Source organism: Oncorhynchus gorbuscha, linkage group LG18 (genome assembly GCF_021184085.1).
Source record: "Oncorhynchus gorbuscha isolate QuinsamMale2020 ecotype Even-year linkage group LG18, OgorEven_v1.0, whole genome shotgun sequence".
Lineage (NCBI taxonomy): Eukaryota > Metazoa > Chordata > Actinopteri > Salmoniformes > Salmonidae > Oncorhynchus > Oncorhynchus gorbuscha.
In genome coordinates, this window is record NC_060190.1 from 73,957,014 (window position 1) to 73,982,557 (window position 25,544).

At 43.9% G+C, this 25,544-nt stretch overlaps 3 protein-coding genes across 10 annotated transcripts in view; 2 read left to right on the plus strand and 1 right to left on the minus strand.

Annotated features, from left to right (window-relative positions):
• The window catches only part of LOC124004304 (NLR family CARD domain-containing protein 3-like), a 35,980-nt gene extending 35,312 nt beyond the window's left edge, over positions 1 to 668 (minus strand). The window contains 1 exon segment of the mRNA XM_046313117.1: positions 505 to 668. The gene's annotated coding sequence lies outside the window, so the exon portion shown is untranslated.
• A 5,671-nt stretch (positions 669 to 6,339) lies between these two features.
• Positions 6,340 to 8,864, plus strand: prr13 (proline rich 13). The gene is made up of 4 exons (XM_046310001.1): positions 6,340 to 6,444; positions 6,750 to 6,804; positions 6,909 to 7,387; positions 8,393 to 8,864. Exons 2-4 carry the CDS (start codon positions 6,789 to 6,791, stop codon positions 8,540 to 8,542), a joined length of 645 nt encoding a protein of 214 aa, XP_046165957.1. The 5' UTR covers positions 6,340 to 6,444; positions 6,750 to 6,788; the 3' UTR covers positions 8,543 to 8,864.
• Positions 8,865 to 9,027: 163 nt separating this feature from the next.
• LOC124002534 (poly(rC)-binding protein 2-like) lies at positions 9,028 to 24,940 on the plus strand. 8 transcript variants are annotated; one of them, XM_046309993.1, is made up of 12 exons: positions 9,028 to 9,315; positions 10,713 to 10,852; positions 11,950 to 12,006; positions 12,108 to 12,224; positions 12,552 to 12,683; positions 13,880 to 14,014; positions 14,184 to 14,258; positions 14,862 to 14,903; positions 17,977 to 18,076; positions 19,397 to 19,458; positions 19,626 to 19,795; positions 23,615 to 24,940. In XM_046309993.1, exons 2-12 carry the CDS (start codon positions 10,784 to 10,786, stop codon positions 23,649 to 23,651), a joined length of 996 nt encoding a protein of 331 aa, XP_046165949.1. In that variant the 5' UTR covers positions 9,028 to 9,315; positions 10,713 to 10,783; the 3' UTR covers positions 23,652 to 24,940. The 8 variants fall into 8 exon arrangements, with proteins under 8 accessions (XP_046165949.1, XP_046165951.1, XP_046165953.1 ...); XM_046309995.1 differs by having other exon boundaries at positions 19,403 to 19,458; XM_046309997.1 differs by having other exon boundaries at positions 18,004 to 18,076.
• The last annotated feature ends 604 nt before the right edge of the window (positions 24,941 to 25,544 follow it).

Below are 25,544 nucleotides of genomic sequence, written 5' to 3' on the forward strand. Positions count from 1 at the left end.
CGACCGCTCAGACGGGTGAGGGCATTCACAGCCAAACGCTCAGGTTAGGAGTTAGGTTAGGGGTTAAGGTTCGGTTAGGGTTAGGGGAAGGGTTAGTTAAAAGGGTTAAGGTTAGGAGTTAGGTTAGGGGTTAAGGTTAGGGGTTAGGTTAGGGGTTAAGGTTAGTTAAAAGGGTTAACGTTATGGGAAAGGTTAGCTAACATGTCAAGCAGTTGCAATGTAGCTAAAAAAAAGTTCATATTTAGCTAAAATGCTAAAGTTGTCAGTGATGAGATTTGAAATCGCAATTTACAAATAATTTGTACACTGCAAATTAACTGCAAGAAGCCCAAACAGATACAGTATTTAGCAAAAACATAATAATTTCAAACCTAGATTACTTCGGGATATGACTACATAGTCTCTCTATTTATGCTTGGGAAAACTAGGAAACAGATTTCCTCAATTAAAAAAGATGACACAATCCAATCCATATGATTTCATATAATACATTTGGTTCCTTACCCCGTTATGGCTAGAATCACAACGCGAACATCAGGACATCAAATCCCTGAAACGTTTTCATGGTCTGTTCTTGAAGACTGCTTGAGAAAATGTGTTTGTGCACCTCTGAGATAGCATATCGCTCTTTCACCTTCTGGGTTGGGCAGCCAGCTGAACTCTGGATACCATAACACCACCAGCAATACATCATGTCAGCCAGGGAATGTTCTGGGTGTACAATTGTTGTTTATATTTATGGCAATGAATAACCTTTGAAACATCAACCCAACTGTAAAAATGTCCACACGGACTATTCCTTGGGATAGTATTGTAGCGAATTCCAAGGGCAGCTCCGACTGGAATCAAACCCAGGTCCAGTCACTGTCAAACCATTAAGCCAAGATATCTTAACCTCTTGATAAGGTCGATAATAGTGTTGGTTTAAGGTCGCTACACTACCAACTTCCTTTGGGAGAGCGCCCCCCCCCCCCCAATGCTTCTCTATACCAAGTCCCTCAGGCATATCACGCCTCTCAGATGGCCTCACAGGCATCATCCCACTTCTGACACCGATGTAGCGAATTGGGAGGTGTAGCCCCGATCAGAACTCAAAACCAGCTCCAGCGACTGTCAACCCAACCCCTGTTATGCCAACAGTTCCATACCTCTTAACGAGGTTGCCATGTGTTGGGTTTAGGCTACTAAAGTATTTATATGTAGGTTTTTTGTTGTTGTAAAAGGACAGTATTTCTGTTACATGTATTTTAAATATGTATTTCATTTACTTCTGAGTATTTAGTCATTTGAGGATTTGAGGGCCCATTGCCAAATCTTTTCAACCTCCTGAGGGGGAAGAGGTGATGTCGCACCTTCTTCGCGACTGTACGTTAAGACCTTAGTGATTTGGACACGGAGGAACTTGAAGCTCTCGACTCGCTCCACTACAGCCCCGTTGATGTAGATGGGGGTGTCCCCCCCCTCCGTTTCCTGTAGTCCACGATCAGCTCCTTGGTCTTACTGACGTTTAGGGAGAGGTTGTTGCCCCGACACCACACTGCCAGGTCACTGATGTCCTCTCTCATTGTCAGTGTGGCAGAAGTGGTGTCGCCTACCATCACCAGCTGGGGTCGGCCCATCAGGAAGTCCAGGATCCAGTTGCAAAGGGAGGTGTTCAGTCCCGGGATCCAAAGCTTGGAGAGGACTATGGTGTTGAACCCTGAGCTGTTGTCAATGATACAGTACCAGTCAAAAGTTTGGACACACCTACTCATTCAAGTTTATTTTTACTATTTTCTACATTGCAGAATAACAGTGACAACATCAAAACTGTGAAATAACACATAAGGAATCATGTTGTAACCAAAAAAGTGTTAAACAAATCTAAATATTATTTTAGATTCTTCAAAGTAGCCACCCTTTTCCTTGATGACAGCTTTTCAGACTCTTGGCTTTCGCTCAACCAGGACTGTAGTTTATCTTTGCTTATGGACTGTTGTTTATCTTTGCTTATTTGAGCTGTTCTTGCCATAATATAGACTTGGTCTTTTACCAAATACCACCCCTACCTTGTCACAACACAACTGATTGGCTCAAAAGCATTAAGAAGGAAAGAAATTCCACAAATGAACTTTTAACAAGGCACACCTGTTAATTGAAATGCATTCCAGGTGACTACCACATGAAGCTGGTTGAAAGAATTCCAAGATTGTTCAACACTGTCATCAAGGCAAAGGGTGTCTACTTTGAAGAATCTCACATATAAAATATATTTTGATTTGTTTAACACTTTTTTGGTTACCATATGATTCCATATGTGTTATTTCATAGTTTTGATGTCTTCACTATTATTCTACAATGTAGAAAATAGTAAAAAATAAAGAATAACCTCTGAATGAGTAGGTGTGTTCAAAGTTTTGACTGGTACTGTAGGTATTCCTCTTAACTAGGTGGGTGAGGGCAGTGTGATCTATCTTAACCACTATGCCTTACTTAACATTGACTATGTTAAAAATTTCCATCCATCACAGTCTTCCCACATTAACATCCAGTAATTGTCACTTCAGAATCTTTGTTCACAAGTCTGTCAATTATTTTTAAAAGAGGAGCTGGAAAATGGTCCACTAGCATTCACATTACAATGTAGTTATAGGGCAACTTAGTTGAGGTTTAAGTGTTTTGCTCAGTGGCATATAGTCGGCTCAGGGATTTGAACCAGCAAACTTTTGGTTACTGGTCCAATGTTATTAACGGCTAGGCTACCTGCCAACCCACATTCCTCTAATATTAGGCTCAGGGCATGATGTATTTTATTTGTATCTTTTATTTAACTAGGCAAATCAGTTATTCAAATTCTTATTTTCATTGACGGCTTAAGAACAGTGGATTAGCTGCCTGGTTCAGAGGAAGAACGACAGATTTTCACCTTGTCAGCTCGGGGATTCAATCTCGCAACCTTTCGGTTACCATTCCAATGCTCTAACCACTAGGCTACCTTCCGTCCCACGTAGGGTTAATGGACTGTGTAATGATTAATACTGTCAATTTTAGTATCATCAGAGTGAGAGCTATAGTGGATAATATGATTGCAACAGGTTTGGGAACCTAGGTAAAATGTGTTTTATACTGGATATTCAGTGGATATTCTGTATTGTCTCCTCGATAGCTACTGAACCAAGCATACCATGACTATGAAAATAAATATATTCTGAATCGAGGGAGGATGGACAAAAATTCCAGGCTTAAAAGACAATCTAACAATAATTTCAACGACAACAAAAAAGCTATGCATTTTTGCCCTTCTTCCCCAGAATATATAATGTTCATAGTCATGGCACGCTTTGTGTAAGAGCTTTTGAAGATTGAAAGTTAAAAGAATCAAAAATAAAGGACATTTCAACAACAACAAAAAAGCAGTGGATTTTTGTCCCCTGATTCAGAATATACACTATGTGGACACCTTGTGGACACTATGTGGACACCTTGTGGACAATATGTGGACACCTTGTGGACAATATGTGGACACCTTGTGGACACTATGTGGACAATATGTGGACACTATGTAGATACCTTGTGGACAATATGTGGACACCTTGTGGACAATATGTGGACACCTTGTGGACAATATGTGGACACTATGTAGATACCTTGTGGACAATATGTGGACACTATGTGGACACCTTGTAGACAATATGTGGACACTATGTAGACACCTTGTGGACAATATGTGGACACCTTGTAGACACTATGTGGACACCTTGTAAATAATATGTGGACACTATGTGGACAATATTTTGTGGACTTTGTGGACTCCTGCTCGTCAAACATCTCATTCCAAAATCATGGGCATTAATATTGAGTTGGTCCCTCCCTTTGCTGCTATAACAGCCTCCACTCTTCTGGGAAGGCTTTACACTAGATGTTGGAACATTGCTGCTATAACAGCCTCCACTCTTCTGGGAAGGCTTTCCACTTGATGTTGGAACATTGCTGCTATAACAGCCTCCACTCTTCTGGGAAGGCTTTCCACTAGATGTTGGAACATTGCTGCAGGGACTTGCTTCCATTCAGCCACAAGAGCATTAGTGAGGTCGGGCACTGATGTTGGGCGATTAGGCCTGGCTCGCAGTCGGCGTTCCAATTCATCCCAAGGGTATTCAATGGGGTTGAGGTCAGGGCTCTGTGCAGAACAGTCAAGTTCACACCGATCTCTAAAAAACATTTCTGTATTGACCTCACTTTGTGCACAAGGGCATTGTCATGTGGAAACAGGAAAGGGCCTTCCTCAAAGTTGGAAGCACAGAATAGTCTAGAATGTCATTGTCTACTGTAGCATTAAGATTTTCCTTCAAAGGAACTAAGGGGACTAGCCCGAACCATGACAAAACAGCTGCAGGCCATTATTCCCTTTCCACCAAACTTTACAGTTGGCACTATGCATTCGGGCTGGTAGCGTTCTCCTGGCATCCGTCAAACTCTGATTTTTCTGTCGGACTGCCAGATGGTGAAGCGTTATTCATCACTCCAGAGGACAAGTTTCCACTGCTCCAGTGTGCAATGGTGGTGAGCTTTACAACACTTCTTAGGCTTGTGACATCTTGAAGCTCCCGACGAACAGTTCTTGTGCTGATGTTGCTTCCAGAGGCAGTTTGGAGCTCTATAGTGAGTGTTGCAACTGAGGACAGACAAAATTTACTCGCTTTGCGCTTCATCACTCGGCGGTCCCATTCTGTGAGCTTGTGTGGCCTACCACTTCGCGGCTGAGCAGTTGTTGCTCCTAGACATTTCTACTTCACAATAACAGCACTTACAGTCGAATGGGGCAGCTCTAGAAAAGCATACATTTGACGAATTGACTTGTTGGAAAGGTGGCATCCTATGACAGTGCCAAGTTAAAAGTCACTGAGCTCTTCATCACGGGCCATTCTACTGTCAATGTTTGTCTATGGAGATGGCGGTTCTCTCGATTTTATACACCGGTCAGCAATGGGTGTGGCTGAAATAGCTGAATCTAACTCATTTGAAAGGGTGTCCACATACTTTTGGCCATGTAGTGTATAATTTTCATAGTTATGGCACACTTTGTCTAGGAGCTTTTGAAGATTTAAAAAACAGAAATCGTATTATTTTAAAAAGTATTTAAAAAAGATGTGGATTATTCTACATCCACCCTGATTCAGAATATACCATCTCATAGTCATGTTCAATAGCTATAGATAAGAGAAATCCGAATATCCTATATAAAACACATTTTACCTTGGTGAGGAGGGGCGGCAGGTAAACTAGCTAGTGATTAGAGCGTTGGGCCAGTAACCGAAAGGTTGCTAGCTCCAATCCCCGAGCTGACAATGTAAGAATATGTCGTTCTGCCCCTGAGCAAGGCAGTTAACCCACCAGTTAACCCAAACCCAACCCCTCTGACTCAGAGGGGTTGGGTTAAATGCGGAAGACACATTTCAGTTGAAGGCATTCAGTTGTACAACTGACTAGATCTTTCCCTTAAATATATATACAGTACGATAAAGGGACCAAATCACTGCAATAGCCTAGACATTGAGAAACCCAATTCGATTGAAACACTGCTCATTTTTTTTGGCGCTTATGGAATCTTCAAGACTGCAGAATCTGAACTTTGTCTACGCGTCATATGTTATCTTCTCGCACATTACTTTAGCACGTATGTTCATTATGTTATGGGTTTGTCTGACAACAAGCACATCTTTTACGACACTTTTACGCATTCTGTCCATTAGGCCTACCCATAGAGTTGTGTTCACATACTGCACACCTACATGTTATGGGGTTGTCTGACAACAAGCACATCTTTTACGACACTTTTACGCATTCTGTCCATTAGGCCTACCCATAGAGTTGTGTTCACATACTGCACACCTACATGTTATGGGGTTGTCTGACAACAAGCACATCTTTTACGACACTTTTACGCATTCTGTCCATTAGGCCTACCCATAGAGTTGTGTTCACATACTGCACACCTACATGTTATGGGTTTGTCTGACAACAAGCACATCTTTTACGACACTTTTACGCATTCTGTCCATTAGGCCTACCCATAGAGTTGTGTTCACATACTGCACACCTACATGTTATGGGGTTGTCTGATGATAAGCACATCTTTTACGACACGTTTACGCACATACAGTACCCTATTGAAATCCACTTGACTCTAATGTCCAATTGTGCAATAGCCTACAATTCAGTATTGTTGAGTTGAATTCCCTAGGTGTGTCTACCTATCCATTACCAACGATACAAGCGCATCATCGCAATAAATAATATCGAAGAGACTGGTGAGAGAGTACACGTAACATTTTATTGACGGGCGGGGCTTGCTTGCCAATTCCGAGGATTGTATTTCCTTGCTAGTCACACCCCTATCCGGAAGAGAAACAGCAACGAATTCGTGAGAAACTTTCTCAGATCGACATCAAGAAGCTACCGCAGGTATGAAAGTCAAACTGCAGATCATTGATAAGCATTAAATGTGTTATCTACAATAGGATAATCGACAGTATTTCTTATAGAATCATATTATTGAATAGTAACTTGTCGATATTTTGTTATAATTGGCCAAGCTCTATAGTGGACTAACCTGTTCATGTTATGTGTATCGTGGGAATGTGGTTGTGATACATCCACTCGATGTTGCTATCATTAGAATAGGCTATATAATAACTGGACTATGAATAAGTTGCATATCATTTATCTTTCTGCTATTCGTTTGTTTAAAGTACTTTTGTTTCTTCCAGGAGATCATCACTTTTTCATATTCATATTCAGGGCACAACATGTGGCCTAACCAAGGTAGGTAGAATATATTAATACTATATTATGCCATAACTATCTTCATGTTATCGCCAAAGTTATATCAGTCGGATATATTACAACCTTTATGAAATCCTGTTCAGGTCCCCCTGGCCAGAACCCGGCCTTCCCCCCAGCCTACAACCCTGGATTCGCTTCTGGTCCAAACCCAGCACACCCTCAAGGCCAGAACCCCATGTACGCACCTGGCACAAACCCTGCTTATCCCCCTGGTATGGCCCCTGGTATGGCCCCTGGTATGGCCCCCGGTATGGCCCCTGGTATGAATCCAGCCATGCCTCCAGGATCCATGCCTTATGGACAATACCCAGGAGGACAACAGCCTTATCCAGCTGGACCAGGTGCACCTGGTTACCCAGGAGTTCACCCAGGGCCCTACCCTGGTGGGGTCCATCCAGGTGGAGTCTACCCCGGGGGCATGCATCCCGGCATGGCTGGGGGTGTGGCGGGATTCGGGATGGGAGTCACTGGACACAAGGCACACAAAAAAATGAAGAAGGCGAAGGGGAAGAAGGCGCACAAAGCCGACAAACACCTGAAGCATCATGGAGGCCACAGGAAGGTGGGTGTCTCTCTGTGTTTGTTTGTTTGTGTGTCTGTGTGTCAATCAATAACAGGGAGGGTCTGTGGATTTTGAGTGCAGTTGACAGGTGACTGTACCTCCCACTGATGGTACCATGACTCACTCTGTGCTTCCCAATTGGCACCCTATTCCCTATAGTGCCCAGGTCACAAGTAGTGCTATAGGGTGCCATTTGGGATCAAGCCGCTGTGTGTACTCTGAGTTAAGTCTGGTCCCCTCTGAGGTATTTGTACTGACCTGTTTGCTTTGCGTTAACATACTCACAAGTTTTGTTCATCACACGACTAGGAAGACTGGAAATCGATGCTATTGCCCTGAGAACTAATCATGTGTGTGTGTACCAAACTTTTTATTTATTTGTGTGAGTATATCGTTTCTCATCCTGCTGTCAAAAATGTTATTGTTTTGTTGTGAGAGGGGGTAGAGCTGTCACCCTGCCTACTTTGTTGTGAGAGATTGAGGCTTGCCTGAGAGGGGGTAGAGCTGTCACCCTGCCTACATTGTTGTGAGAGAGTGAGGCTTGCCTGAGAGGGGGTAGAGCTGTCACCCTGCCTACATTGTTGTGAGAGATTGAGGCTTGCCTGAGAGGGGGTAGAGCTGTCACCCTGCCTGTTTTGTTGTGAGAGAGTGAGGCTTGCCTGAGAGGGGGTAGAGCTGCCTGTATCTTTTAAAAATGTCTACCCCCAGGACTTAATTGAGCATCTGATGTGATTTTTATTTCTGGGTTTCCGAGGTTCTGTCCACCTATTTTCTTCTTGTTTCATTGGTGGGGTTGTGTGAGTGATGCCTCCTTTCTTTATTCAGTCGTCGAGACAACTTGTCATGTACTAGCTCTTACTAGCACGGATTTCACTGATAACTTCCTTATTGATGAACTGACAACTGTTATGTGGTTGTCTTACCTAGTTGAATGAACTGACTGTAAGTCACTGTGGGTAAGAGAGTCTGCTAAATGACCTAAATGTTCAATTCCCCCCCCCCCAGCACTCTTCAGCAGCAGCAGCAGCAGCAGCAGCAGCGACGAGGAGTGACGTCACTAACAACATCCAACACAGTGTCGGAAAAGACATCCTTGAATTAAATGGGGGAAAATGGCCTCTTCCTCTACCTAAATTGTACTACTTTAATTATTAAGAATGGGAAAAAATTGATTGTAAAATGATTTGAACATTAATTGTATAACACTGTAACAAAAGTATGTATAATGAACACAATTATGCCTTCCCATAGTCTTAACATTTTAGGGATATAGGCATATGAATGTGTGCACAGTCATGCGGATATGCACTATAATGTATAATATTATGACTTTACACTGATGATAAGTAATATTTCAAATGGTTGATTATATTTACAACTATAAATAATATATAGGCTATAGCTGAGCGAGTGAGCGAGATGTGTGGAATTTCCCCAGTAAAAAAAAAAACAAATAAATATTTATTTTAATACTGGATTGATTGTTTTGTTTTTTGAAGTACTGTATTTACATCACAAAAAGTATCGGTTTGACTTTATATTTCAGCTCTGACAGAGACAAATATTGGCTACGTTTGTATCCACGTGAACACATTATCGAGTAGTTTGTTACATTGTAGCAGCGAATTGCAACATGCATAGCTTCGGAACGTCGCATTCAACATTACCTACTGTAACTTTGTGCGCAGTTTCTTTGTAACCAGATAGGCGGGTTTATCGTGGCTGTGGGAGGGTTCGCTGAAAGGGGGAAGTTCAGACCTTCTACTTCTGTTGTCTTTGTGTAAAGCAGTGGAGCGCCCGATCTCACGCTATCACTCTTCCCTCTTCCCCGAATCCTTTTAAAACTCTCCCCTGGGTTTCTACCCTCCCGAACCTCTCCCCTTCTACCCCACCCTCCCCCCGACAACACATCTCAAAACACGGATCAGGTAAGAACATTTAATATATCTCTCTCTATATATATACGTGTGCAATAAAATGTAAAGAAACGCACACCGCATCTTGCATCCGGCTAGCTGGTAGCACGCACAGCCAGGCTTCACGTGGATTTGCCAGGCCGCAGTACTTGCACGCAGCTCATAATAAAGCCAGCACGAGCTGATTTATCAGTCATTTGGTTGCTATTTACGCGTGTTTATTTGTAAATGATCAGTGTTAGGGTGTGCGTAGCCAATATGAAACCGATGTATATTCTTTAAAAAATATATATATATATTTGCTAGCGTGAATGTCAAGTGGACAGTCATTCAAACGATATAGCTCCACATGCTCCACACACGGATCCTATAGCCACCCAATTAGTATGCTATGCTAGGTCATGAAGCTAGCACGGAGGGCGCCGGCCGGTGAGGCTCAACTGCACCCAGCTATTCATGAGTGAAATTGAATTCATTGCAGCCAAGTAATCGAACATGTTGTCTTATTAATTCACGAACTTGAACTGCAAGTTTGTTTCGCTCGGGATTCACTCTTGGGGGGGGGGGGACTATTAAACCAGCTTGTTAGCCTAACATGCTAACTAGCGAAATGCATCTCTCGCCAGCAATGTGCTTTAGTTACTAGCAAACTTAAAAGATGCACGTGAACATGAATCATTGCTATGATGACCACTATAACGAAGTTAGATTGTTACTTTTAGCCTAAAGGCAAGTTACTGTGCATGACTCATGATCTAGTACTAATAATGATCATGCGTGCAAACAGCCTCACACTAGAAGGCCCCATTCTTGTTTGCCAATCATATCTCAACTCCACACGATACTACCATGGAGTTCAGATATTTGACTAAATTCTCGTTTTTGCAAATTAATTTATTTCCCCTCTTATAATAATGGCAATCCGTTTTTAGAACTAAAAGCTGCTGTTGCTGAAAGAAATGGCATTTATTTGGATGTTTTTTTTTTTAGCAGCTTACTTGTAAAACAGGGTCCTTAAATTATTTCAGCTCTAGACACAATTTGAAAATGTAACGTCCTCCCATGACCCAAATGGAAAAATAAATGGCGTGTGATTTTATAGATGTATTCTCGTAACTCGTGCCCCACCTCTTACATGCCCAGTGCCCACTTTGTGTTTCCTACCCATAGTTTAAGAGACCCTCTTGCTAAACCGTAATATGCTATCAAGTTTCTTGAGATCAATAGCTAGCTATTTGGTGTTAGTGTGCAAAAGGCTGATGGGTAAAAACCAAAAACCCAGCTATTCTATACTTTTCACTGATCTCACATTCTATACTCAATTGTTCTCCTGCTCGACCCTCAGCCCTATACTCTTCATCCTATGCACTATTCTAAAATGTCTTACTGTTCTCTTGTCCGACCTCCAGATCCCATCTTTGTGACCAAAGACCCCCAGTTTTGACCCTTAAACTACAGCTTCTCCCATCCAGTACTAATTATGGACTCCGGTGTGATTGAAGGAGGACTCAATGTCACCCTCACCATTCGATTGCTGATGCACGGCAAGGTGAGTGACCGCCACACAGCAGGTGCGACTTGAGTGTTAGCCCACAGAGATAAAGGCTAGGCAATGTCACCATGACCTTTCGATTGCTGATGCACGGGCACTGTGTGTGACCTCCCAGAGCAGGTGACAGCAGGGTGTGACTAGAATGTTTTGGCCCGCTGAGCTAAAGCCTCTCAGGCATTTAAGCTCGGCGAGCAAACACAAGTCTAGAGCTCTCAGACCAGGTTACCCATTTAAACATGGTTCGCCAAACCACCCCTATTAATGGTCCACGTGATCTTTTCAAATGACCAAACTCCTCTTTTACGCTGCAACTCTGTTTATCATAGTCGCTTTAACTCTAACTACATGTACATACTACCTCAATTAGTCTGACTAACCGGTGCCCCTGCACATCGACTCTGTAGCAGTACCCCCTGTATATAGCCTCCACATTGACTCTGTACTGGTACCACCTGTATATAGCCTCCACATTGACTCTGTACCAGTACCCCCTGTATATAGCCTCCACATTGACTCTGTACTGTATATAGCCTCCACATTGACCTGTACCGGTACCCCCTGTATATAGCCTCCACATTGACTCTGTATATAGCCTCCACATTGACTCTGTACCAGTAGCCTCCACCCCTGTATATAGCCTCCACATTGACTCTGTACCAGTACCCCCTGTATATAGCCTCCACATTGACTCTGTACCCCCTGTATATAGCCTCCACATTGTACCCCCCTGTATATAGCCTCCACATTGACTCTGTACCAGTACCCCCTGTATATAGCCTCCACATTGACTCTTGACTCTGTATATAGCCTCCACATTGACTCTGTACCAGTACCCCTGTATATAGCCTCCACATTGACTCTGTACCAGTACCCCCTGTATATAGCCTCCACATTGACTCTGTACCAGTACCCCTGTATATAGCCTCCACATTGACTCCACATAGCCTCCACATTGACTCTGTACCAGTACCCCCTGTATATAGCCTCCACATTGACTCTGTACCAGTAGCCCCTACCCCTGTATATAGCCTCCACATTGACTCTGTACCAGTACCCCCTGTATATAGCCTAAAAAATCATCTGTTCTCTTTTAGGAAGTCGGAAGCATCATCGGCAAGAAAGGTGAATCTGTGAAGAAGATGAGAGAAGAGGTGAGAAGCGCACACACGTTGTTTTTTGTTTGTGCATATGCTGCCGCTAGAAAGTCATGTTTCCTCGATGCCTAATTTCTCGTCTCCCCTGTGGTTTCCAGAGCGGGGCTCGCATTAACATCTCAGAGGGGAACTGTCCTGAGAGGATCATCACTCTGGCAGGCCCCACCACCGCCATCTTCAAAGCATTCTCCATGATCATCGAAAAGCTGGAAGAGGTAACTTGCGGTAACACTGTACTAGATCGGACAGACTGTTCATTTGTCGTTATGGCACCTGTAGGAAATATGATGTTGCTTCCTCAGTCCAGCCAAGGTGCGGGATAGATGAACAGACTGGAGACGTGTTCAGCTGCTCTTTTAAGAAAAATGGAAGTTAATATAAAATGTTTTTAATTATCTTGTTTTTGTATGTCAAGTTCTAGTTGTCCTCAATGACTGAACACCTCATATCCATCAACCATTGTGGTTAAAGGTGGAGCTGGAGAGTAAAGTAATCCGTTTATTTATATGTATTTTTAACCCCCCCCCCCCTTTGTCTCCCAGGACATCAGCAGCTCCATGACGAACAGCACGGCCACCAGCAAGCCCCCGGTCACCCTACGCATCGTGGTGCCAGCCAGCCAGTGTGGCTCCCTCATCGGCAAGGGGGGCTGCAAGATCAAAGAAATAAGAGAGGTTGGTAGTAGCCTATAAAGGAGGATGTAGAATGGAATCCCAAACAACTGACCCCTGATCATCACTTGAAACACAATCGATATATAGAATCTCAATTAAAAATAATGGACATGATCAATGCCATATATAAAATACATTTTAAAGAGATATTAAAGCAAACGAAAATGCCGACAGATTATAATCCCTAAATGTTTTAATTCTTATGGGACCTATTCACTGCCTAGCAGATGTCTTTAGGGATTCAATTAATTCTCCCAGTAACACCGGTGGGTGGAGGGAGAGACAGAGAGAGAGAGAGAGACCAGAGTAGAGCTCTATCTACTAGAGGAGCTGTCAGTAACACTGGTGGGTGGAGGGGGAGAGGGATCTACTCTGGTTTCTATCTACTAGAGGAGCTGTCAGTAACACTGGTGGGTGGAGGGAGAGAGAGAGATCTACTCTGGTTTCTATCTACTAGAGGAGCTGTCAGTAACACTGGTGGGTGGAGGGAGAGAGAGATCTACTCTGGTTTCTATCTACTAGAGGAGCTGTCAGTAACACTGGTGGGTGGAGGGAGAGAGAGATCTACTCTGGTTTCTATCTACTAGAGGAGCTGTCAGTAACACTGGTGGGTGTAGGGAGAGAGAGAGATCTACTCTGGTTTCATTCTACTAGAGGAGCTGTCAGTAACACTGGTGGGTGGAGGGGGAGAGAGAGATCTACTCTGGTTTCTATCTACTAGAGGAGCTGTCAGTAACACTGGTGGGTGTAGGGAGAGAGAGATCTACTCTGGTTTCATTCTACTAGAGGAGCTGTCAGTAACACTGGTGGGTGGAGGGGGAGAGAGAGATCTACTCTGGTTTCTATCTACTAGAGGAGCTGTCAGTAACACTGGTGGGTGGAGGGAGAGAGAGAGATCTACTCTGGTTTCTATCTACTAGAGGAGCTGTCAGTAACACTGGTGGGTGGAGGGAGAGAGAGAGATCTACTCTGGTTTCTATCTACTAGAGGAGCTGTCAGTAACACTGGTGGGTGGAGGGAGAGCGAGAGATCTACTCTGGTTTCTATCTACTAGAGGAGCCATCAGGAAACGGCAAAAATCAATACGACTTTTTTTGAACTTACAAGGCTATTTGCACATTGTAGCAAATGAAGTCCAGACCAGTCAACCTCTCTCTCTGTCCTCTATCTGTCCTCTCTCGCTCTGTCCTCTCTAGTCGACAGGTGCTCAGGTACAGGTGGCAGGGGACATGCTTCCTAACTCTACAGAACGGGCCATTACTATCGCAGGGACGCCTCAGTCCATTATCGAGTGTGTCAAGCAGATCTGTGTCGTTATGCTCGAGGTAAGTGTAAGTAATATCCTCAGATCATCTATTTAATTCATCATAAATATACATTTTCTTCATTAAGAAATTACCCTTCCATTCTCTTTGGTAATAGTATCTCTTGCTCAATTCTACAAAAAGTTTTTGAAAGCAGTTGTTGAATTGAACCCATTCTCTCTTGTGTGTCCTACAGTCTCCCCCTAAGGGGGTCACCATCCCGTACCGACCCAAACCTTCAGGATCCCCTGTCATCTTTGCTGGAGGACAGGTATGTTTGATATATTTGTATTTTATTCAAACTACCGGTGCTTGAAAGGGGACGCGGGGGGGTTGCTTAGAGAAGAAAACAACGTTCTGTTATCCTCCTCCTCCTCTACCCGTGTACTTATTAAGAGGGTTCAGAGGTGGTGGTGGTGGGGGCCAAGTCTAGGTCCAAGAGGCTTCTAAACAGCTTCTACCCCCGAGCCATAAGACTCCTGAACAGCTAATAAAATGGATACCCAGACTATTAGCATTGTCCTCTCCCCCTCTTTTACTCATGCATATTCACAGTCACTTTCATAACTCTACCTAGATGTACATATTACCTCAACTAACTAGCCCCCCCCTGTGTATAGTCTCACTATTGTTATTTTACTGCTACTCTTTAATTACTTGTTACTTTAAAAAAAAAAACTGCATTGTTGGTTAAGCGTTTGTAAGTAAGCATTTCACTAAGGTCTACTACGCCTGTTGTAATAGGCACATGTAACTAATAAAGTTTAATTTGTAGTGTTCCATTTGAGATGCTCTGTGTGTGTGGAAGTGGCTCTTGTGTCTGTATCACGATGTTGATGGGATGCCTGTGAACACGTTGTTGCTGTTGTTTCAGGCGTACGCAGTTCAAGGACAGCATGCCATACCCCAGCCAGACGTAAGTAATGTTCTGTTGTCACCTTTCCATTGATGCTTCCTGTGTCCCTATCCTCTCTGATCTACCATCTCTACTCTACCTATCCTCTCTGATCTACCATCTCTACTCTACCTATCCTCTCTGATCTACCATCTCTACGCTACCTATCCTCTCTGATCTACCATCTCTACTCTACCTATCCTCCCTGATCTACCATCTCTACTCTACCTATCCTCCCTGATCTACCATCTCTACACTACCTATCCTCTCTGATCTACCATCTCTACTCTACCTATCCTGTCTCCATCTCTACTCGACTCTACCTATCCTGTCTCCATCTCTACTCGACTCTACCTATCCTGCCTGATCTAACATCTCTACTCTACTCTACCTATCCTGTCTCCATCTCTACTCTACTCTACCTATCCTCTCTGATCTACCATCTCTACTCTACCTATCCTCCCTGATCTACCATCTCTACTCGACTCTACCTATCCTATCCTGTCTCCATCTCTACCTGACTCTACCTATCCTATCCTGTCTCCATCTCTACTCTACTCTACCTATCCTATCCTGTCTCCATCTCTACTCGACTCTACCTATCCTCCCTGATCTACCATCTCTACTCTACTCTACCTATCCTGTCTCCATCTCTACTCGACTCTACCTATCCTATCCTGTCTCCATCTCTACTCGACTCTACCTATCCTCCCTGATCTACCATCTCTACTCTACCTATCCTGTCTCCATCTCTACTCGACTCTACCTATCCTCCCTGATCTACCATCTCTACTCTACTCTACCTATCCTGTCTCCATCTCTACTAGACTCTACCTATCCTCCCTGATCTACCATCTCTACTCTACTCTACCTATCCTGTCTCCATCTCTACCTGACTCTACCTATCCTATCCTGTCTCCATCTCTACTCGACTCTACCTATCCTATCCTGTCTCCATCTCTACTCGACTCTACCTATCCTATCCTGTCTCCATCTCTACTCGACTCTACCTATCCTGTCTCCATCTCTACTCGACTCTACCTATCCTCCCTGATCTACCATCTCTACCCGACTCTACCTATCCTCCCTGATCTACCATCTCTACCCGACTCTACCTATCCTATCCTGTCTCAATCTCTACTCGACTCTACCTATCCTATCCTGTCTCCATCTCTACCCGACTCTACCTATCCTCCCTGATCTACCATCTCTACCCGACTCTACCTATCCTCCCTGATCTACCATCTCTACCCGACTCTACCTATCCTATCCTGTCTCCATCTCTACTCTACTCTACCTATCCTATCCTGTCTCCATCTCTACTCTACTCTACCTATCCTATCCTGTCTCCATCTCTACTCTACTCTACCTATCCTATCCTGTCTCCATCTCTACTCTACTCTACCTATCCTATCCTGTCTCCATCTCTACTCTACTCTACCTATCCTATCCTGTCTCCATCTCTACTCTACTCTACCTATCCTATCCTGTCTCCATCTCTACCCGACTCTACCTATCCTATCCTGTCTCTACTCTACTCTACCTATCCTATCCTGTCTCCATCTCTACTCTACTCTACCTATCCTATCCTGTCTCCATCTCTACTCTACTCTACCTATCCTCCCTGATCTACCATCTCTACTCTACTCTACCTATCCTGTCTCCATCTCTACTCTACTCTACCTATCCTATCCTGTCTCCATCTCTACTCGACTCTACCTATCCTCTCTGATCTACCATCTCTACTCTACTCTACCTATCCTGTCTCCATCTCTACTCTACTCTACCTATCCTCTCTGATCTACCATCTCTACTCTACTCTACCTATCCTGTCTCCATCTCTACTCTACTCTACCTATCCTGTCTCCATCTCTACTCTACTCTACCTATCCTGTCTCCATCTCTACTCTACTCTACCTATCCTGTCTCCATCTCTACTCTACTCTACCTATCCTGTCCTGTCTCCATCTCTACCTATCCTGTCTCCATCTACTCTACCTATCCTCTCTGATCTACCATCTCTACTCTACTCTACCTATCCTATCCTGTCTCCATCTCTACTCTACTCTACCTATCCTGTCCTGTCTCCATCTCTACCTATCCTGTCTCCATCTCTACTCTACCTATCCTCTCTGATCTACCATCTCTACTCTACTCTACTCTACCTATCCTCTCTGATCTACCATCTCTACTCTACTCTACCTATCCTATCCTGTCCATCTCTACCTATCCTGTCTCCATCTCTACTCTACCTATCCTCTCTGATCTACCATCTCTACTCTACCTATCCTGTCTCCATCTCTACCTATCCTGTCTCCATCTCTACTCTACCTATCCTCTCTGATCTACCATCTCTACTCTACTCTACCTATCCTTTCAGTTTTGCTGGTGTATTGACAGCTCACCACCTCAGCATATCACTATGGGTTTAGGATTGAGGTGTTAGTTCAGGATGAGCCTTTTATTACTGCCTCGGTGATACTGTGTTGGTTATGCCTGGTTGGTTTTGGTCGGGGCCCAGGAGAGAGAGGGAGACTACATACGTTCTGTCCTATCCATCCGCCAGAAGACTAAGAAACCATTCCAAACGGAGTCCCGAGTTGTCCTGAGCTGCAGTGGAAAGACCGTGGAGTATAAATGAATAGAATGATTCCCCAAAGCCACGCAACAATCGTCCATTTTAGAGCAACAGTTTGTGGATAACATGCGCTAACTGGTCAAGACAACTGGCTCTTGTTCACGAGGTTACGCCATGCATTGCAACTATTGGCAAAAAAAAAAAGGTTTTGCCAATAGTGAAGTAGCATTTCTTATTGGACACGTCAGGAAGTTCAGGATCCAGTTGCAGAGGGAATTGTTCAGTCCCAGGGTTCTTAGCGTAGTGATGAGCTTCATGGGCACTATGGTGTTGAACTCTGAGCTGTAGTCAATGAACAGTATTCTCACGTAGGTGTTTGGTACCCAATGAGCACGACCTCATCTACTATTATACATGTCTGGATGAATGTTGTGGTGAATGAAATGGTTTCTGTACTGACCATGCTTCTTTGCCCGTTTCTCCCCCCTCCCCCCGCCCCATCTCTTACCCTCACAGTCTTCCTCTGCCTCTATCTCTCCACAGCTCACCAAGCTCCACCAGCTGGCCATGCAGCAGAGCCCCTTTCCCATGGGCCCCAACAACACAGGGTTCCAAGGTACTGGGGACTTGACGATACACTCGCTTGTAGAAATACAGTTTTTAAAAGGTTTTGTAAACCACTGCGCTCAGAACTGGTGTGTTGGGACCAAAATGAGATCAGCAGTAGGTTTCACTCAAGATATTTGATGCTTTAAAAAAAAAAAAATATGTTTTATTCATGAAGGCAACAGGTTGTGAAAGACCAATGTTTTGGCTGCTACGGTCATCGTTCGTGTGTCACCCTGATAGAAACAAACTCCTTGACGAAGGCTTCATCTCCTGTTTTGTAACATTTTGTTTCAATGAACACGCCACTACATTAAGTGTTTTAAATATAATGAATAGTCCCACATGCCACCACATTAACAGTGTTTTAATATAATGACACTACATTAAGTGTTTTAAATATAATGAATAGTCCCACATGCCACCACATTAACAGTGTTTTAATATAATGACACTACATTAACAGTGTTTTAATATAATGAATAGTCCCACATGCCACCACATTAACAGTGTTTTAATATAATGAATAGTCCCACATGCCACCACATTAACAGTGTTTTAATATAATGAATAGTCCCACATGCCACCACATTAACAGTGTTTTAATATAATAAATAGTCCCACATGCCACCACATTAACCGTGTTTTAATATAATGAATAGTCCCACACGCCACCACATTAACAGTGTTTTAATATAATGACACTACATTAACAGTGTTTTAATATAATGACACCACATTAACAGTGTTTTAATATAATGACACTACATTAACAGTGTTTTAATATAATGACACCACATTAACAGTGTTTTAATATAATGACACCACATTAACAGTGTTTTAATATAATGAATAGTCCCACATGCCACTACATTAACAGTGTTTTAATATAATGAATAGTCCCACATGCCACCACATTAACAGTGTTTTAATATAATGAATAGTCCCACATGCCACCACATTAACAGTGTTTTAATATAATGACTAGTCCCACATGCCACCACATTAACAGTGTTTTAATATAATGACACCACATTAACAGTGTTTTAATATAATGACACCACATTAACAGTGTTTTAATATAATGACACCACATTAACAGTGTTTTAATATAATGACACCACATTAACAGTGTTTTAATATAATGAATAGTCCCACATGCCACCACATTAACAGTGTTTTAATATAATGAATAGTCCCACATGCCACCACATTAACAGTGTTTTAATATAATGACACTACATTAACAGTGTTTTAATATAATGAATAGTCCCACGTTCCTCTTGGTCCTGGTTGTTTATTTCTACATTGTTGTATTTTTGTCCTGTTGATTTAGGAGGGATGGATGCGTCTGCCCAGACCAGTTCCCATGAGATGACCATTCCAAATGATGTAAGTATTTCCACAGTGACGACTCTGACCCGCCCATTTTAAGTGGTTGGACAGTTCAAACTGTCAATCACATCCATTCTAGTTGATTGGCTCAACTGACTACCTGGTTTTCTCCCTCTTTCTAGTTGATTGGCTTAACTGATTTCCTGTTCCTCCCCTCCCTCTAGTTGATTGGCTGCATAATCGGTCGCCAGGGTTCTAAGATCAATGAGATCCGTCAGATGTCGGGTGCCCAGATAAAGATCGCCAACCCTGTGGATGGCTCCGCAGACAGACCGGTCACCATCACTGGTTCTGCTGCCTCCATCAGCCTGGCAGAGTACCTCATCAACGCCAGGTCAGACACAACATCACAGTTCGATCAAATACCACATCTGTTATTCCTAGAGTCAGGAGAGGGAGTCAGGAGAGGGAGTCAGGAGAGGGAGTCAGGAGAGGGAGTCAGGAGAGGGAGTCAGGAGAGGGAGTCAGGAGAGGGAGTCAGGAGAGGGAGTCAGGAGAGGGAGTCAGGAGAGGGAGTCAGTCAGTCTGACCGTTGCAAAATTCCAGAAACGTTCCCCAAAATTCCTAGGATGACTGTTTCCCCGTTGGAGCACTTCCTGCATGGTCCCTCCTGGTTCCTGGAATCCTCCAACCGGTGGTCTTTGGGTTCTGGGACATTCGTGACTATTAGTTTCTGGTCTTGGTTGGTGGAGCAGGCTTTTGATCTGGCCCAACACTAACTAATACAGAGCTGGGTTGGAACAGAAGCCTGCAGCTCTCCAGAACTATAGTAACGCAGTATTCTACCATGACCTTTCTGGTATCAACCCACCACCCCGCACCACTGTACTTGGGCCGTTGACATTTGGGCGCCTCCCAGTAATACAGTACAATGTGTTTGTGTTCGACTGACCTCCTCGCCTCCTAACACCAACCTCTAAAATCATGTACTGTTATTGTACTGGCTCTCTGCTGAATAGTTCACTGTGTTTTGAGGGCATCAGTTTAAAAACAAGACGGTGAACACAATCATTTGTCTTGATCACATAATGAGTAGCTATTTGTTATTCAAGGTGATTTGTAGTTCAGCGACTCTGTGCAGTCCGGCTGCAACATTGTCTGTCTCAAATACGAACACTTGTCTCTAGAAACATGAGTCAGACTTGTAATGATGTCATCTTCCCGTGTCCTCACTGACGGCTGATATGCCTAGTTGTCCTTTTGCCTTGTCTATCAGACTGTCTCCCCCCCAACCCCCTCCGTCAGTCTGTCCCCCCCCACTCCGTCAGTCTGTTCCCCCCATCCCCCTCCCGTCAGTCTGTCTCCCTCCCTCCCCTGACTGTCAGTCTGCCCCCCCTCCCCTCATCTCTCCCTTCATACTCACCAGCCTTCCCTGTAACCCGTCCCGACTGTCTGTTTCCCCCTCCCTCCCCTGACTGTCAGTCTGTTTCCCCCCTCCCTCCCCTGACTGTCAGTCTGTCTCCCTCCCCTCATCTCTCCCTTCATACTCACCAGCCTTCCCTGTAACCTGTCCCGACTGTCAGTCTGTTTCCCTCCCTCCCCTGACTGTCAGTCTGTCTCCCTCCCTCCCCTGACTGTCAGTCTGTCTCCCTCCCTCCCCTGACTGTCAGTCTGTCTCCCTCCCTCCCCTGACTGTCAGTCTGTTTCCCTCCCTCCCCTGACTGTCAGTCTGTCTCCCTCCCTCCCTCCCCTCATCTCTCCCTTCATACTCACCAGCCTTCCCTGTAACCCGTCCCGACTGTCAGTCTGTCTCCCTCCCTCCCCTGACTGTCAGTCTGTCTCCCTCCCTCCCCTGACTGTCAGTCTGTTTCCCTCCCTCCCTCCCCTCATCTCTCCCTTCATACTCACCAGCCTTCCCTGTAACCCGTCCCGACTGTCAGTCTGTTTCCCTCCCTCCCCTCATCTCTCCCTTCATTCTCACCAGCCTTCCCTGTAACCCGTCCCGACTGTCTGTTTCCCCCCTCCCTCCCCTGACTGTCAGTCTGTTTCCCTCCCTCCCCTGACTGTCAGTCTGTCTCCCTCCCTCCCCTCATCTCTCCCTTCATACTCACCAGCCTTCCCTGTAACCCGTCCCGACTGTCTGTTTCCCCCCTCCCTCCCCTGACTGTCAGTCTGTTTCCCTCCCTCCCCTGACTGTCAGTCTGTCTCCCTCCCTCCCCTCATCTCTCCCTTCATACTCACCAGCCTTCCCTGTAACCCGTCCCGACTGTCAGTCTGTCTCCCTCCCTCCCCTGACTGTCAGTCTGTTTCCCTCCCTCCCCTGACTGTCAGTCTGTCTCCCTCCCTCCCCTGACTGTCAGTCTGTCTCCCTCCCTCCCCTGACTGTCAGTCTGTCTCCCTCCCTCCCCTCATCTCTCCCTTCATACTCACCAGCCTTCCCTGTAACCCGTCCCGACTGTCAGTCTGTTTCCCTCCCTCCCCTGACTATCAGTCTGTCTCCCACCCTCCCCTCATCTCTCCCTTCATACTCACCAGCCTTCCCTGTAACCCGTCCCGACTGTCAGTCTGTTTCCCTCCCTCCCCTGACTGTCAGTCTGTCTCCCTCCCTCCCCTGACTGTCAGTCTGTCTCCCTCCCTCCCCTGACTGTCAGTCTGTCTCCCACCCTCCCCTCATCTCTCCCTTCATACTCACCAGCCTTCCCTGTAACCCGTCCCGACTGTCCCTCTTTTTCCTTGTCTCTGTTGTTTCTACAGCGTAGAGTCCTCTAAACCCTCCTCCTCGAACCCCGAACAGACCCACAGCACCAGCCTCCTCTGCCCTCCTCTTCTCTCCACCACTACCACCTCCTCTCCTGCTGCTACTTCCTCTACTGCTTCTTCCTCCTCCTCTTCTTCCTCCTGTTTGGCGCCCCCTTCCTCCATCTCTCTGTCCTTGTTGGTTCCTCCAGACACTCCCTCTGACTCCCCTACTATCCCCTGTGTCTCTAGTCTGCTCAGTCTTAAGCCCCTCCCCCTCCTGGCCCTCCACTCAGCCAATCCTGAGCCAAAGCTCTCCCCAGAGCTGGGTTCCAAGTCTAAGAGGCGAAGGCTTTCCCCTTACTAACACTACAGACGTCCCAAATGACACTTACTGTATAGTGCTCTACTTTTGACCATGGCCCTATGCCCAATAGGGTTCTATTTGGGATGTAGTCAAGCTTAGTGTTGTCTGTACTGGGTCTTACTCTACCGTTGTACCTGGCTGTGCATCATGCTTCTTAACTTTAAATAATAATAATAATAATAAAATGGAAAAAAAGCACACACACACACACACACACACACAAAAAAGCTAAATGCCCAGATGTGGCCTGAGGTCTATTCCCCATGTGTTGTGGATCCACTGCTTGGTTTTGTCACCTTCACTAAAGGACTCTCGAGTCCCTGTTCTTTCAATCTAACGACACTCTGCATCAGCATGGACACTCTGTTCTCAGACTGACTTATTGACTAAAATCTTGTTGTTGGTTCCTCTTCTTTCTGTAAGCTCAGGTATTAACATCTTAAACTGGATTTCATTTATCCTGAGGAAAAGATTGGAATATGAACTTTGCCATACCTGGGTAATATGTGTGGTAGCTAGTTGCATTTAGTTGTAAACTGTTTATTGTATTGCTGATATCCTTGATTGAACACATTTAGTGTAACATGTTGAAGTAGTCTCGCTGGGTGTCATGCTCACTTTAATAGTTCATCCTCGAGTATCATATGTTATCTCATTTTAAATCACCCTCATTTTTGGGTCATTGGACCTCTCTTATGACTTCAGGAAATTGATGTCTTCGTAAGTAAAGTAGTTTAGAATGATTGAATCGAGGCGTAGACCTACTGCATGGCCAGCTCAAATGCTGCTCACCACTGCTTTATAATCCTTTAGTACTGGGCAGAAGTCAGCGACAACAATTCACAGTATGGGAACGAAGTTGAATGAGTTGTTAGCATTTGGATGTGATGTCAAGGACACTGGATCCTCTCAGCTGATTTGGATATTTGAATCAACAGAGGGGGGTTTGTTTCTATTGGGGTAGATGTTTTTGCATTGTGAATTGTAAGAACCTTTTCGATGAGTTTGTAAAAGTTTTGAATTGTAAAAAGGTTTTATCGTGTCTGATTTGAAATGCACAGCTTGGCTTATTCTCTGCCCCCTTCGATCTCTCAATGTGTGTCTCTCCAGGCTCTCATCTGAAGCAACAGGACTGGCGACCAACTGATAGAACAGGCTCTGCATAGATGTGATCTGCACTAACCCCCCCCCCACACACACACACACACATTTTACCTTCTACCACTCATCGTTCCATCACTCAGCTCTCTCCTTTAGTGGTCAATGCAACTATCCAACATAGTTTTTTTTTTTTTTTTTGTCATTTAATAATCACACCACCCACCCATTTTAAAATAATAATAACTTGTTTATCTGCATTCGTTTGTTTTTACGAAGAAAACAATTTGGTTTTTAGGTCCCTTTTTTGAGTCCGTGTTGAAAGTTTTTAAATGATTTATTCTTAGATTTATTTTTTGGGGGGGGGAATGAAAGCTCTCCTTGTCTGTCTTTACACTGTCACAAAAGACAGAGAATATTCTGAAGGTTTAATTCTGTAAAAGGTAGATTTTTTTTTTCTTCTTTAAAAATGAAAAGGAAAAAATAAATAAAAGCCTCTAAAATAAAAATAGATTGACTGTTTTTTTCCCGTGCATATTTAAACCCCTCAATTTATTCATTGAATATCTGCAGAAACTCACCTTGATTTTAATGTTTGTCACCAAAGGGGGAAATGTGGAGCTTGTGTTGTCGTCACTACTGGTGCTTTGGGTATGACAAATATCTCCTAACAGTACTAGCATTCATGGAAAATGCTCTAAAAACACATACAAACACATTTCACCTTAAACCTTTGTTTCCTTGTCATTCCTATTTTTCTATCTTCTCTTTTACCCCGTGTCATGTTCAGGATGTGTCCCAAATTGCACACTAGTTCCTATGTAGTGCACTATTAACGTAATGAGGGTGCCATTTGGGATGCCGACTATATTGCTGGGGTCAGAAGGTTGTTGGGGTTCTGCTCGAGGGCTAGGAAGCAGAGAGGACGATCCTCATTTTTCTTTAAAGATAATTACCACAAAAAAAAAGTTGCAATATTTGTTTTAAATGGAGGAAATATTTTTGTTTTAACTACCAAAGGGGATCGAATCCTGAATAATGACAGGCGTGTGTGTCTAAGTGTGAGGAGAGAAACTAAGATATATTATGAATGATCGTTATTAAGCTGAAACTAATATTATGGATGATCGTTATTAAGCTGAAACTTAGACAAAGAAAAGGGTGTTTTAAATTGGTTAACACTAGTTTCCTGCTCTTTGCTGAAGTCAGAATTTATTTTTTATTATTTGCAGGAAATAAATCTTTTGTGCACGTTTTTGGAAAGACTGTAGACCTGGGTGCCACCACATTGTTAAAATAAACTACAGAAATAAAGATGTGAAATGCTCAAACTTCAAATTCTCGGTCTTTGTGTTGCTTCATTGTGTGGTGTGTGTGTGGGGTGGGGTGGGGGGTCTACTCTATGCATTCGGTTATCTGGAATGTTCCCTGCTACGTTATTCTAAAAATAATTCTGCATTAATAACCAAAACTGAAACATTGCCAGTTTTTGAACAGTGAGTCGTTTATTTATTTCTTAATTTGCTTCTTAAATATATTTATTGTACACAGATACAATACATAATGCAATATAAAACAAACAGGTCTTTTTTTTTCTCTTTTTAATAAAGTAGGAGTCTGTTTTTGATTCAGCATTACGGAAACGAGCCTGATCCCAGATCTGTCTGTAACGCTCTTGCCAAACATTGGTGTTCCTGACAATGACCATAGGAGTTAGTAAGACAATACTAACAAACAGATCTGGGACCAGGCTAATTTGAAAACATACAAGAATGACCCTCTATTTCTCCAGTCACCAGAGGGCATTGATCTTTTTGCTGTATTGGCAACAAAACAATGAATTATTTATCCGTTTGATGACATCTGTCTGGATGTCATTCAGCATAAGACCTAGTAGTTAATGAAGTTAATGCTTGACTTTATGGGACAGAATACATTCTGA

What these genes read in the sequence shown, in the direction of transcription:
- LOC124002534 (XM_046309993.1), top strand. Translation starts at nt 10,784, where the DNA reads ATGGACTCCGGTGTGATTGAAGGAGGACTCAATGTCACCCTCACCATT. An exon ending in TCATCGAAAAGCTGGAAGAG is followed by an intron (nt 12,225 to 12,551) that starts GTAACTTGCGGT and finishes TTTGTCTCCCAG; the next exon opens with GACATCAGCAGCTCCATGAC. An exon ending in AGATGACCATTCCAAATGAT is followed by an intron (nt 19,459 to 19,625) that starts GTAAGTATTTCC and finishes CCCTCCCTCTAG; the next exon opens with TTGATTGGCTGCATAATCGG.
- prr13 (XM_046310001.1), top strand. An exon ending in ATCATGGAGGCCACAGGAAG is followed by an intron (nt 7,388 to 8,392) that starts GTGGGTGTCTCT and finishes CCCCCCCCCCAG; the next exon opens with CACTCTTCAGCAGCAGCAGC.